Source organism: Bubalus bubalis, chromosome X, assembly GCF_019923935.1.
Source record: "Bubalus bubalis isolate 160015118507 breed Murrah chromosome X, NDDB_SH_1, whole genome shotgun sequence".
NCBI lineage: Eukaryota > Metazoa > Chordata > Mammalia > Artiodactyla > Bovidae > Bubalus > Bubalus bubalis.
The window spans coordinates 106,647,361-106,661,285 of NC_059181.1; the positions used below are offsets into that span (position 1 = coordinate 106,647,361).

General features: G+C 38.5%; 1 protein-coding gene across 4 annotated transcripts in view; it reads left to right on the top strand.

Moving 5' to 3' along the window:
* The window catches only part of VAMP7 (vesicle associated membrane protein 7), an 81,479-nt gene that overhangs the window by 37,568 nt on the left and 29,986 nt on the right, over window positions 1-13,925 (top strand). For 3 of the 4 annotated variants that reach the window (XM_025277217.3, XM_044937474.1, XM_006076655.4), the window contains exon 5: window positions 612-702. In XM_025277217.3, coding sequence (XP_025133002.1) covers window positions 612-702 — 91 coding nt within the window. Of the gene's footprint in view, window positions 1-611; window positions 703-2,562; window positions 3,350-13,925 lie in introns of those variants that run through there. The other variant, XM_044937475.1, reaches the window with a different exon arrangement.

Consider the following 13,925-nt stretch of genomic DNA (forward strand, 5'->3'; position numbering starts at 1 on the left):
TAAATAATATCCCATATTTGAAGCACTTAGCACAGTGAAGTGACTGGAATATTGTGTTTTAAGTCCACAATTATTTGCTATAGATAATAACTTCAAAATATATACTCTCATCAGTGTCTTACATTTTTAGATCCTATAATAAGCCAGTGAAAATAGCATGCATACTCTCATCCCAACAGATACAAAAATAGATGCCCAGAAGCTGGGCCAGTCCCTACCTCATCACACCCAAGAAATAGGAAAAGATTAAGAGTACCTTTTCCCTAACCTGTTACCTCTGCCTCAACTACAGTCTTTTCTCCCTCCTTCTTTGTCTGAACACAGATTATATAACACCCTACTTCTGCCCAGGAATCTCAGATGTGTATTTGATATACTTAGCCTTATTTCATTTGAAATAAGGTGATCTTTTTATAACACTTATATTTCATATGGTAGCAAATTTTATGCTTTTGTATATTTTTTCCCTAGGTCTGGTAACAATTTTGAATGAAGTGACATCTCTTTTTGTACCTGTGTTGTAGCTTTCCTCAGTGTCATTCCTCCTCTTTTTGTTTTCATATTGTGAATAATATCTGGGTATCATAAGTTAAATCATATTTTTTTTATAGAAGCATCACTCTGAGAATAAGGGCCTAGATAAAGTGATGGAGACTCAAGCCCAAGTGGATGAACTTAAAGGAATCATGGTCAGAAATATAGGTATGTTTCATGACATACTGTGCATGTATGTGGGCAAAAATGATATTAGATTACTTGATTGGGGTCAGATCATTCTAGAGAAACTGAAATAGCACTTCTTTATTCTTAATATTGGAAGGTAATTGTCAGCTGAGTTGTGGATATTTCTTACCTTTAATACTGCCTGCTGTATGAATGGTTTCTTTTTAGCATTTATGACTTTCTTCATTTTAAATTGGTTAGTTTAGGGACTTCCCTGGAGGTCCAGTGGTTAAGACTTCTTCCAATGCAATGGATGAGGGTTCAACCCTTGTTTGCAGAGCTGAGATCCCACATGGCTTGAGACCAAAAAACCAAAGCATAAACCAGAATCAATGTTGTAACAAATTCTGTAAAAATGTTTTAAAAAAATAAATACATTAGTTTACTTAGCAAGACTTATGTCTAAGACTCTTAAATAGTTTCAATTCAGAATAATTCAGTCAATTTGGGTTAGAAATACCCAGATAGTTGATATTATCAGTATAGATACTTAGAGTATAACTCTTTGACCTCCTTATAAAGTTTGTTGCTCTTGACTGAAAGAAATAATTGGATCAAAAAACTGACTGTTCTATTCTTCAAGAGAATGAACTGTGACATAAATTTCATTGGCCTGTGTTTTGTCAAGAACTTATATAGCATATTAAAATAATCCAAGAAAATACATCAAGTTTATTTTTTGATTGATTATAATGATGGTATTTAGATTTAGGATGATGTTAATTTTTACTAGCTCCAGTTTTCACATTGTAGTTCTTGGGCTAGCAGCATCAGCATCCTCTGGGTTCAGTTCAGTTCAGTAGCTCAGTCATGTCTGAATCTTTGTGACCCCACGGACCGCAGCACGCCAGGCTTCCCTGTCCATCCCCAACTCCCGGAGCTTACTCAAACTCATGTCCATCGAGTCGGTGATGCCATCCAACCACCTTATCCTCTGTCATCCCCTTCTCCTCACTCCTTCAATCTTTCCCAGCATCAGGGTCTTTTCCATTGATTCAGTTCTTTGCATCAGGTGGCCAAAGTATTGGAGTTTCAGCTTCAGCATCAGTCCTTCCACTGAATATTCAGGACTGATTTCCTTTAGGATGGACTGGTTGGATCTCCTTGCAGTCCAAGGGACTCTCAAGAGTCTTCTCCAACACCACACTTCAAAAACATCAATTCTTCAGTGCTCTACCTTCTTTATGGTCCAACTCTCACATCCATACATGACTACTGGAAAAACCATAGCTTTGACTAGACGGACCTTTGTTGGCTTCATGTACGAGGTTTTTCAGCTGGAAACTGGCTTTAAGAAGCATTTCACCTGACTTCCCCAGGACCAAGCTGTTTCCTTAGAATTGATTGTAATTAACTTGCAAGCAGTTTGAATTGAGCTGTTTGAATAGTAAAATGTTTGAGCTGTTTAAAATCATTTTTCAAATTCTAGGGAAAAACCTCTAATAATTGAGATCCCAGTTATCTAAATATTTTGAGGGTGCTCCCCCCAACAGGGTTCCAGCTGATTTTATGTTTAAAAGCAATGGTCCTTGCTCATGTGTCTTCTAACTAAATGGACTGACTTGCCCAAAGGCAATTTAGAATACCAATGGCCAATGGGGAACTTTTGAAATTCTCAAACTTAATTTCCATAAAGCCAGATTTAATTACAATAGCTCAAAAATTTCCAGACCTGAGTGGAATGCTTATTTCATTTGGTATTTTGGGGCTTCCCAAGATTATTAGGAGTCTCCCTAAAATTGCCTCTCTAAAATAAAATTTTTAAATGAACTGAGGCAAACAGTGAGATAAAATGGCTCCCAAAGCTTCAGGCTCTTCCTTGGATTTTTTTTGTTTCAGGCTCTGCCTCCAGTGTCATCTCGTCTCTCTCCCTCTGCTCTTCGTGGCTGGACTCTACAACTGGCCACCATATTCCCACTTCCTTTCTGTTAGGGGAAACACATTGACTGAAACTGCCCACCCTGGCCAGGCACCATAGTAACTGTTTGCATGAGTTGTTTTACAACAGGAGGTCCTGGTAAGGAACACGGAACTAATAAACCACCACCAGTTGGAAGAGTTTGGGAAAGGTGACAGCATGTGTGCAACCACCTCCTAGAATCCTTCTCGCTGGCATCCATCTTGGCTGAGCAATGTATGCACTACTGGGAAGGACTCTGAGTCAGAATGACTGGCCAAAGACAACCCAGAAATTAATCCCATCCTCTGGGAACCTGTTAGAAATGCAAATTTTCAGGCCCCACCCCAAGCCAACTGAATCAGAAACTCTTAGAGTGGGAAATCCGTGTTTTCACAAGCCCTCCAAAGGATTCTAATGCATACTCAAGTTATAGAACCACTCTTAAATATATCTTGTAAGAGGAATGTCTTACATACGATAAATTCTTTTATAAAATTGAACAAAAATTGGTATATAAATGCTTTATAAAATGTTTACCTTCGATGTCATTTTATAAATGTCCACTTATAATTTTGAATTTACTTTTACACTTGCTATTAGAATACTTAAAAGTAATGAAAAGATGTTTTAAAAAATTTACTGTCTCACCATCCTAAAGTTTATTTCCATTTACTTTACTTTAAATTTTTATTCATATGTTTACATAGTTGAAAGTCATATTTTATATTCAGTTTTATGGAGGCAGTGTAATATAGTAATCGAGATTTGGAGTCATATATGCCTGAGTTTGAATCCTTATTTCACTTCCTACCTTCTGGTAGGCCTTCATCAACCCTCTAACCTCTCGGACCTTTATCTGCAAAAGAAAAGGAGATAATAAAACCTAAGTTTACCAGGCTAAAAACGGTAATATATATATAAAACACTTTGTACAGTGCTTGACACATAGTAAGAGCTGAATTATTATTAGTTGTTAGTCTGTTTTATGTTTGTACAGTATTTCTTTGAGTTATATCACAGTTTGCCAATTATGTCCTTCTGTTGAACACTTTGGTTATTTAGAGCAGTATTACTCAGAATTTAAGGAGCTTGCTCCAGAATATAAGTCAATGGTGTGCTTCCTTCATTGAGAACATCTTGCTATGAAATCAATTCGACTGAACAGTGTGTTTGGAGACTTAGTTGAGCAGTAGCAGACACTCTTATGTAGCACTGATTTAGAAGTTTCTGTTATAGTAAGTACTGTTATAAATATTTTTATGCCTATTATTTTTTCCTGGGCTTCTTAGGTGGAACAGGGGTAAAGAATCTGCCTGTAAATGCAGTAGGTTCAGGAGACAGGGATTTAATCCCTGGGTTGGGAAGATTCCCTGGAGGAGGAATGGGAACCCACTTCAGTATTCTTGCCTGGCAGATCCCATAGACAGAGGAGCCTGGTGGCCTACAGTCCATGAGGTTGCAAAGAGTCTGACACAACTTAACAACTGAGCATCATGCTTATTTTTCTTGTTTTGTTGAGATTAATTCCCAGAAATGAGATTAATAATCAAAAGGCAGAAACATTTTTACATTTCTTAATATGTATGTCTCTTGGTTATTTGAAGGGATTTTCTTTCATTAATATTAATTTTGATTGTATGTCTAGATGCAGACTAGAGAACCTAGTGAAAACTACTAATATTTTTCTCTCTTTTTGGTCACCAAATATATTTATTTTGCTTGAAAGTGGAAGCAGTCAACTGCTGAAATATTATTTATTGCAGATGCGTAATGTTCCCAGAAAATGAACCTTTTTAATCAACTCCTCTTAAATGACTTATTTTTAGAATTATAGAAATAACAAATTTAAAATGTAGGAAAAACATATCTAATCTTCTCCCTTTGATTTTTTAGCAGCTTTATTGAAATGCAATTCATGTACCATACAATTCATCCTTTTAAACTATACAATCCAACTGTTTTTACTATATCCACAGAGTTGTGTGACAATCATCACGATCAATTTTAGAACATTTTCATTATCCCCAAAAGAAATCCTGTGCCCATTTACAGACACTCCTCTTTTCTCTTCAACCTCCAGACCTAAGCAGCAAATAATCTCCTTTCTGTGTACATGTATTTGCCTGTTCTTGACATTTCATATAAATGGAGTTATATAAAGCATAGCCTTAGTGATTTTGAAGTATATAATACAGTATTATTGACGATAACCTCAGATATGCAGATGACACCACCCTTATGGCAGAAAGTGAAGAGGACCTAAAAAGCCTCTTGATGAAAGTGAAAGTAGAGAGTGAAAAAGTTGGCTTAAAGCTCAACATTCAGAAAACGAAGATCATGGCATCCGGTCCCATCTCTTCATGGGAAATAGATGGGGAAACACTGGAAACAGTGTCAGACTTTATTTTGGGGGGCTCCACAATCACTGAAGATGGTGATTGCAGCCATGAAATTAAAAGACGCTTACTCCTTGGAAGGAAAGTTATGACCAACCTAGATAGCATATTAAAAAGCAGAGGCATTACTTTGCCAACAAAGGTCCATCTAGTCAAGGCTATGGTTTTTCCTGTGGTCATGTGTGGATGTGAGAGTTGGACTGTGAAGAAAGCTGAGCACTGAAGAATTGATGCTTTTGAACTGTGGTGTTGGAGAAGATTCTTGAGAGTCCCTTGGACTGCAAGGAGATCCAACCAGTCCATCCTAAAGGAGATCAGTCCTGGGTGTTCTTTGGAAGGACTGATGCTAAAGCTGAAACTCCAGTACTTTGGCCACTTCATGTGAAGAGTTGACTCATTGGAAAAGACTCTGATGCTGGGAGGGATTGGGTTCAGGACGACAAGAGAACAACAGAGGATGAGATGGCTGGATGCATCACCGACTCCATGGACAAGAGTTTGGGTGAACTCCAGGAGTTGGTGATGGACAGGGAGGCCTGGTGTGCTGCAATTCATGGGGTTGCACAGAGTTGGACATAACTGAGTGGCTGATCTGAACCGAACTGTCAGGTTTTGGTATTAGGGTGATGGTGGTCTCATAGAATGAGTTTGGAAGTTTACCTTCTGCAGTTTTCTGGAAGAGTTTGAGTAGGATAGGTGTTAGCTCTTTTGTAGGTTTTTGGTACATTCTGCTGTGAAGCCGTCTGGTCCTGGGCTTTTGCTTGTTGGAAGATTTCTGATTACAGTTTCAATTTCCATGCTTGTGATGGGTCTGTTAAGATTTTCTGTTTCTTCCTAGTTCAGTTTTGGAAAGTTGTACTTTTCTAAGAATTTGTACATTTCTTCCAAGTTGTCCATTTTATGGGCATATACATATGCCCATATGATAATAGTCTCTTATGATCCTTTGTATTTCTGTGTTGTCTGTTGTGATCTCTATTTTCATTTCTAATTTTGTTGATTTGATTCTTCTCCCTTTGTTTCTTGATGAGTCTGGCTAATGGTTTGTCTATTTTATTTATCTTCTCAAAGAACTAGCTTTTGGCTCTGTTGATTTTTGCTATGGTCTCTTTTGTTTCTTTTGCATTAATTTCTGCCCTAATTTTTAAGATTTCTTTCCTTCTACTAACCCTGGGGTTCTTCATTTCTTCCTTTTCTAGTTATTTTGGTGTAGAGTTAGGTTATTTATTTGAGTTTTTTCTTGTTTCTTGTAGTAAGCCTGTATTGCTTTGAACCTTCTGCTTATCACTGTTTTTACAGTGTCCTATAGGTTTTGGGTTGTTGTGTTTTTATTTTCATTGGTTTATATACATATTTTGATTTCTTTTTTGATTTCTTCTGTAATTTGTTGGTTATTCAGCAGTGTGTTGTTCATCCTCCATATGTTGGAATTTTTAATAATTTTTGTCCTGTAATTGATATCTAATCTTACTGCATTGTGGTCAGAAAAGATGCTTGGAATGATTTCAATTTTTTTGAATTTACCAAGGCTAGATTTATGGCCCAGGATGTGATCTATCCTGGAGAACGTTCCATGTGCGCTTGAGAAAAAGGTGAAGTTCATTGTTTTGGGGTGAAATGTCCTATAGATATCAATTAGGTCTATTATATCATTGAAAGTTTGTGTTTCCTTGTTAATTTTCTGTTTAGTTGATCTATCCATAGGTGTGAGTGGGGTATTAAAGTCTCCCACTATTATTGTGTTATTGTTTATTTCCCTTTCATACTTGTTAGCATTTGTCTTACATATTGTGGTGCTCCCGTGTTGGGTGCATATATATTTATAATTATTATATCTTCTTCTTGGGTTGGTCTTTTGATCATTATATAGTGTCCTTCTTTGTCTCTTTTCACAGTCTTTGTTTTAAAGTCTATTTTATCTGATATGAGTATTGCTATTCTTGTTTTCTTTTGGTCTCTATTTGCATGGAATATCTTTTTCCAGCCCTTCACTTTCAGTCTGTTATGTGTCCCTTGTTTTGAGGTAGGTCTCTTGTAGACAACATATATAAGGGTCTTGTTTTTGTATCCACTGAGCCAGTTTTATCTTTTGGTTGGGGTATTCAACCCATTTACATTTAAGGTAATTATTGATAAGTATGATCCCGTTGCCATTTACTTTATTGTTTTGGGTTTGAGTTTATACACCCTTTCTGTGTTTCCTGTCTAGAGAAGATCCTTTAGCATTTGTTGGAGAGCTGGTTTGATGGTGCTGAATTCTCTGAACTTTTGCTTGTCTGTAAAGCTTTTGATTTCTCCTTCATATTTGAATGAGATCCTTGCTGGGTACAGTAATCTGGGTTGTAGGTTTTTCTCTTTCATCACTTTAAGTATGTCCTGCCATTCCCTCTTGGCCTGAAGAGTTTCTATTGAAACATCAGCTGTTATCCTTATGGGAATCCCCTTGTGTGTTATTTGTTGTTTTTCCCTTGCTGCTTTTAATATTTGTTCTTTGTGTTTGATTTTTGTTAATGTGATTAATATGTATCTTGTGGTGTTTCGCATTGGGTTTATCCTGTTTGGGACTCTCTGGGTGTCTTGGACTTGGGTAATTATTTCCTTCCCCATTTTAGGAAAGTTTTCAACTGTTATCTCCTCAAGTATTTTCTCATGGTCTTTCATTTTGTCTTCTTCTTCTGGGACTCCTATGATTCAAATGTTGTGGCCTTTAACATTGTCCCAGAGGTCTCTGAGGTTGTCCTCGTTTCTTTTAATTCTTTTTTCTTTTTTCCTCTCTGTTTCATTTATTTCTACCATTCTGTCTTCTATTTCACTTACCCTATCTTCTGCCTCCGTTATTCTACTGTTGGTTCCTCCAGAGTGTTTTTTATCTCATTTATAGCATTATTCATTACATATTGACTCTTTTTTATTTCTTCTAGGTCCTTGTTAAACATTTCTTGCATCTTCTCGATCCTTGTCTCCAGGCTGTTTATCTGTAACTCCAATTTATTTTCAAGATTTTGCATCATTTTCACTATCATTATTCTGAATTCTTTATCAGGTAGATTCCCTATCTCTTCCTCTTTTGTTTGGTTTGGTGGGCATTTATCCTGCTCCTTTACCTGCTGAGTATTTCTCTGCCTTTTCATCTTGTTTATATTGCTGTGTTTGGGGTGGCCTTTATGTATTCTGGCAGTTTGTGGTTCCTCTTTATTGTGGAGGTTCCTCGCTGTGTGTGAGGTTGGACAGGTGGCTTGTCAAGGTTTCCTTGTTAGGGAAGCTTGTGTCAGTCTTCTGATGGGTGGAGCTGTATTTCTTCTCTCTGGAGTGCATTGAAGTGTCCAGTAATGGTTTTTGAGATGTCAGTGGGTTTGGTAAAACTTTGGGCAGCCTATATATTGAAGCTCAGGGCTATGTTCCTGTTTTGCTGGCAAATTTGCATGGTATGTCTTGCTCTGGAACTTGTTGGCCCTTGGGTGGTGCTTGGTTTCAGTGCAGGTATGGAGGTATTAATGAACTCCTATTGATTAATGTTCCCTGGATTCAGGAGTTGTCTGGTGTTCTCAGGTTTTGGACTTAAGCCTCCTGCCTCTGGTTTTCAGTCTAATTCTTACAGTAGCTTCAAGACTTCTCCATCTATACAGCACTGATGATAAAACATCTAGGTTAATGATGAAAAGTTTCTCCACAGTGAGGGACACCCGGAGAGGTACACAGAGTTACATGGAGAAGAGAAGAGGGAGGAGGGAGATAGAGGTGACCAGGAGGAGAAGAGGGGGAATCAAATGGGGAGAGAACAAGCTAGCCAGTAGTCACTTCCCTTTGCTCTCCACAGTCTGGACCCCTCAGAGATGTTCACGGAGTTACACAGAGAAGAGAAGAGGAAGGAAGGAGACAGAGGTGTCTAGGAGGATAAAAGGGGGAATCAAAAGCAGAGAGACAGATCCTGCCAGTAATCCCTTCCCTAAGTGTTCTCCACAGCCCAGAACACACAAAGAGATTCACAGAGTTGGGTAGAGAAGAAAAGGGGGAGGGGGGAGATAGAGGTGACCTGGTGAAGGAGAGTCCAAAGGGGGAGAGAACAATCAGACCAATGATCTCTCTCCCAAGTAAAAATGGGTACTGAAGATTGGGTTCTTAAAGATACAACGTTGATAACAAATACCAAAAAGCAAAGATAGGAATCTAGAGTAGAGGTTAGAGTCTCAAAAATACAATATTAAAAAAGAAAAAAGTCACAGAAATTATAAAATATATATATATGAAGTTTGCTTTAAAAGTAGGGTCTTTTTTTGCAAGGTAATAGTAGATTATAAAAATGAAAATTAAAGGAGTAATCGGGGACCTAATTTTTTTTTTTAATTTAAAAAATGATAATAGTTAAATTACATCTATGACTTTCTCTAGAGCTGTCGCAGACAGTGTGGGGTCAGTTCATTTTCAGAGAGTTCCTTGCTCCGGCTATACTTCTCAAGGTGTACAGGATCCTTCCTATGTAGTCTGTTCTAACTACAGGGTTTTAATATATTTCACCTGTCACTTCCAAAGTGTTTCCCTCTGTTTATTTTAGCTTCTTCTGTTTGGTGGTCTCTTCAGTGTCTAATTTCTGCCCTGACACATGGTGGGGCAGTGATGGTGACTTTTTTTAGGCTCACTTGTTGAGTAGTGCTGTGGGGAGGGAGGAACACTGTAAACAAATATCAGTGGTGTGTGCTCACAGTGATTCAGCCACACTGGGTTTGCCCCCACTCACAGCATGTGTGCTTTCCCAGTCTACACTGCTCAGGCTCTAGGTTGCTCTGCTGGTAACTGTCTGATGCGGGCCCTGGGTTGCATGAACTCCCGATGTCTAAGCTGCTCAGGTTCAGGTTCTCGGGTACTCCACAATGGCACAGACTTGGTTTGGCCTGCGTTTTGAGCCTGTCCCTGGTCCGAGCAGCTCAGGTGACAAGGTGCTTGGTGAGTACTGTCGCTCCCAGGTGGGGACTGTGACTTATTGCCTCCCCCATTCCAGCCGCTAGGTTTTCTGGGTGTACAATGGGTGCCGCACCTTCTCAGGTGTGCTGTGTATCTCTTCTGGGAAGCTGATCTCTGGCTACGACTGTCCCAGTGGATGTCGACAGTCCAGAATCCCAAGAAGTCTTGTTAGCAATGAAGTCTGCTTGCAGTTTGGTATAGGATGCCTCTCTGGGGCCACGATTGCCCCCTTCCAGCTCTGGCTGGCCTTGCCTACCTGTCTCCAGCGGGAAATGGGCTGGTCCGCAGCCAGCTATCTCTGCTTAGTCCTTTGTTCTGTGAATGGGCCCGGCAGTGTCTTAGGTTAGGGCTTTTCGTGGGATAGCTGTCCCACAGTCTGGGTTGCTATCTCAAGCTAGTTCCCTCAGATTGCCGTCAGGGCATTCAGGCCCAGTCCTTTCCCTAAGCAACGCAGCCCATGCCTCTCTGTCCAGCCCTGCTTGCTAATGGAGGATGCAAGCATCTGGGCTGCTGCTCCTTTGGGAGTTGCTGTTAGGCATGTAATCTGTGGGTTTTAATTATTTATTTTCCTCCCGGTTATTTTGCCCTCTGAGATTCCAAGGCTTGCCACAGAGCCACCGGAGAGAGTGTTTCCCAGTGTTTGGAAACTTTTCTCTTTTTTAAGACTTCCTTCCTGGGACAGATCTCCATCCCTACCTCTTTTATCTCTCTTTTTATCTTTTATATTTTGTCCTACCTCCTTTCGAACACAATGGACTGCCTTTCTGGGTGCCTGATGTCTTCTGCCGGCATTCAGAAGTTGTTTTGTGGAATTTGCTCAGCGTTCAAATGTTCTTTCGATGAATTTGTGGGGGAGAAAGTGATCTCCACGTCCTGTTCCTCTGCCATCTTAGGACCGCCTCCTACTTCCTTGGTTAAAATTATTCCTAAATATTTTATTATTTTGTATTATTGTGATTGGGATAGTTTTATTACTTTTTTGATATTTTGTTGTTATGTAGAAACAACTGGTTTCTGTACATTGATTTTACATCCTGCAACCTGACTGAATCCATGGATTAGTTTAACAGGTTTTCTGGTTGAATCTGAGATGTTTGATGTATAATATCATATTATCTTAAATAATGGCAATTTTACTTCTTCCTTTTCATTTTGGATGCTTTTTATTTCTTTGTCTTGTCTCATTGCTCTAGCTAGGATTTCTAGTACTTTATGAATAACAGTGATGAAAGTGGGCACTCTTGTCTTGTTTCTGATATTAGAGGAAACACTTTCAATCTTTGACCATTGAGTATGATGTTCAACTCTGGGTCTGACATATATAGCCTGTATTATTTTGAAGTAAGTTCTTTCAGTATTCAAATTGTTGAGAGTTGTTGTCATGAAATTATGCTGTATTTTGTGAGTTGTATTTTTTGCATTTTTTGAGATGATCATAAATAGTTTTCATTCTATTAACATGGTGTGTCACATGTATTGACTTGTGTATTGTTGAACTACTTGTGTAGTTGAACTATCCTTCCTTCCTAGGGATAAATCCCACCTACTTATGGTGATTGTTTTGATGTGTTGTCAAATTCAATTTGGTATTATTTTTTTTTAGAATTTTTGTACCTATATTCATCAAGAGTATTGGTTTAGTTTCCTTTTCTCATAGTGTCCCTATCTGTCTTTGATATCAGGATAGTGCTGGCCTTGTAAAATGAGTTTGTGAGTGTTCCCTTCTAAGTTTTTTCAAAGAGTTTGAGATGAATTGCCATTCATTTTTCTTTAAATATTTGGTAGAATTCACTAGTGAAGCTGTTTGGTACTAGGATTTTGATTATTGGTTCAGTCTCCTTAGGATACCCTGGTTCAATTCCTGGGTTGGAAGATCCCCTGGAGAAGGGATAGGCTACCCACTCCAGTATTCTTGGGATTCCCTTGTGGCTCAGCTGGTAAAGAATCTACCTGAAATGCAGGAGACCTGAGTTCAATCCCTGGGTTGGAAAGATCTCCGTGAGAAGGGAAAGGCTACCCACTCCAGTACTCTGGCCTGGAGAATTGCATGGACTGTATAGCCCATGGGGTTGCAAAGAGGTGGACATAACTGAGTGATTTTTCACTTTCACTCTCCTTATTCATTATTAGAATGTTCATAGTTTATTTCTTTCTGATTCAGTCTTGGTAGGCTGTATTTTTCTCGAGATGTATTCATTTCTTCTAGGTTATCCAGTTTGTTGGCATATAACTATTCATACTAGTCTCTAATGATTCTTTATTTCTGAGCTATCAGTTGTGATGTCTTCTCTTTTATTTCTGGTTTTATTTATTTGGGTCCTCTTAGTCTAGCCAAAGCTTTGTCAATTTTGTTTATCTTTTCAGAAAACCAGTTCATAGTTTTCTTGGTATTTTCTGTTGCATTTTTTGGCCTCTATTTCAGTTAATTTCCACCATAAGTTTTGTTATTTCTTTTCTTATGCTAATTTTGGGCTTACTTTGTTCTTTTTCTAATTCCTTGAATTGTAAAGTTTAGTTGCTTATTTGAAAGCTTTCTAATATCTTAATATATTCATTTATCACTATAAATTTCCCTTTCAGACTGTTTTTGCACCATCCCATAGGTTTTAGTGTGTTGTCTTTCCATTTGTACTTGTTTGAAGTTTTTTTTTTTAAATTTCCATTCTGATTCATTTTTTGACCCATTGGTTGTTTAGGAATGTGTTAAAAATCTTCCACATATTTGAAGATTTTCTACCTTTCCTTTTAGTATTGATTTCTAGTTTCGTGCCATTGTGGACAGAAAAGATAGTATGGTTCAATCTTCTTGAATTAGTTAAGACTTGTTTTGTATCATATCATGTAGTCTATCCTGGAAAATGTTCTGTGTGCACTTGAGAAGAATGTGTATTCTGCTGCTGTTGGATGGAATGTTTCTTACATATCTGTTAGGTTCACTTGGTATAAGGTATGTTTCAAATGCAGTGTTTCTTTTTTGATTTTCTGTCTGGATGATGTATTCATTGCTGAAGGTGGGGTATTGAAGTAGAAATTAAGAAGAGATGGCAAGAATACACAGAAGTACTGTACAAAAAAGATCTTCACGACCCAGATAATCACGATGGTGTGATCACTCACCTAGAGCCAGACATCCTGGAATGTGAAGTCGAGTGGGCCTTAGAAAGCATCACTATGAACAAAGCTAGTGCAGGTGATGGAGTTCCAGTTGAGCTGTTTCAAATCCTGAAAGATGATGCTGTGAAAGTGCTGCACTCAATATGCCAGCAAATGTGGAAAACTCAGCAGTGGCCACAGTACTGGAAAAGGTCAGTTTTCATTCCAATCCCAAAGAAAGGCAATGCCAAAGAATGCTCAAGCTACCGCACAGTTACACTCATCTCACGTGCTAGTAAAGTAATGCTCAAAATTCTCCAAGCCAGGCTTCAGCAATACGTGAACTGTGAACTTGCAAATGTTCAAGCTGGTTTTAGGAAAGGCAGAGGAACCAGAGATCAAACTGCCAGCATCCGCTGGATCATTGAAAAAGCAAGAGAGTTCCATAAAAACATCTATTTCTGCTTTATTGACTATGCCAAAGCCTTTGACTGTGTGGATCAGAATAAACTGTGGAAAATTCTTCAAGAGATGGGAATACCAGACTACCTGACCTGCCTCTTGAGAAACCTGTAGGCAGGTCAGGAAGCAACAGTTAGAACTGGACAAGGAACAACAGACTGGTTCCAAATAGGAAAAGGAGTACATCAAAGCTATATATTGTCACCCTGCTTATTTAACTTATATGCAGAGTACATCATGAGAAATGCTGGGCTGGAGGAAGCACAAGCTGGAATCAAGATTGCCAGGAGAAATATCAATAACCTCAGCTATGCAGATGACACCACCCTTATGGCAGAAAGTGAAGAGGAACTGAAAAGCCTCTTGATGAAAGTCAAAGAGCAGAGTGAAAA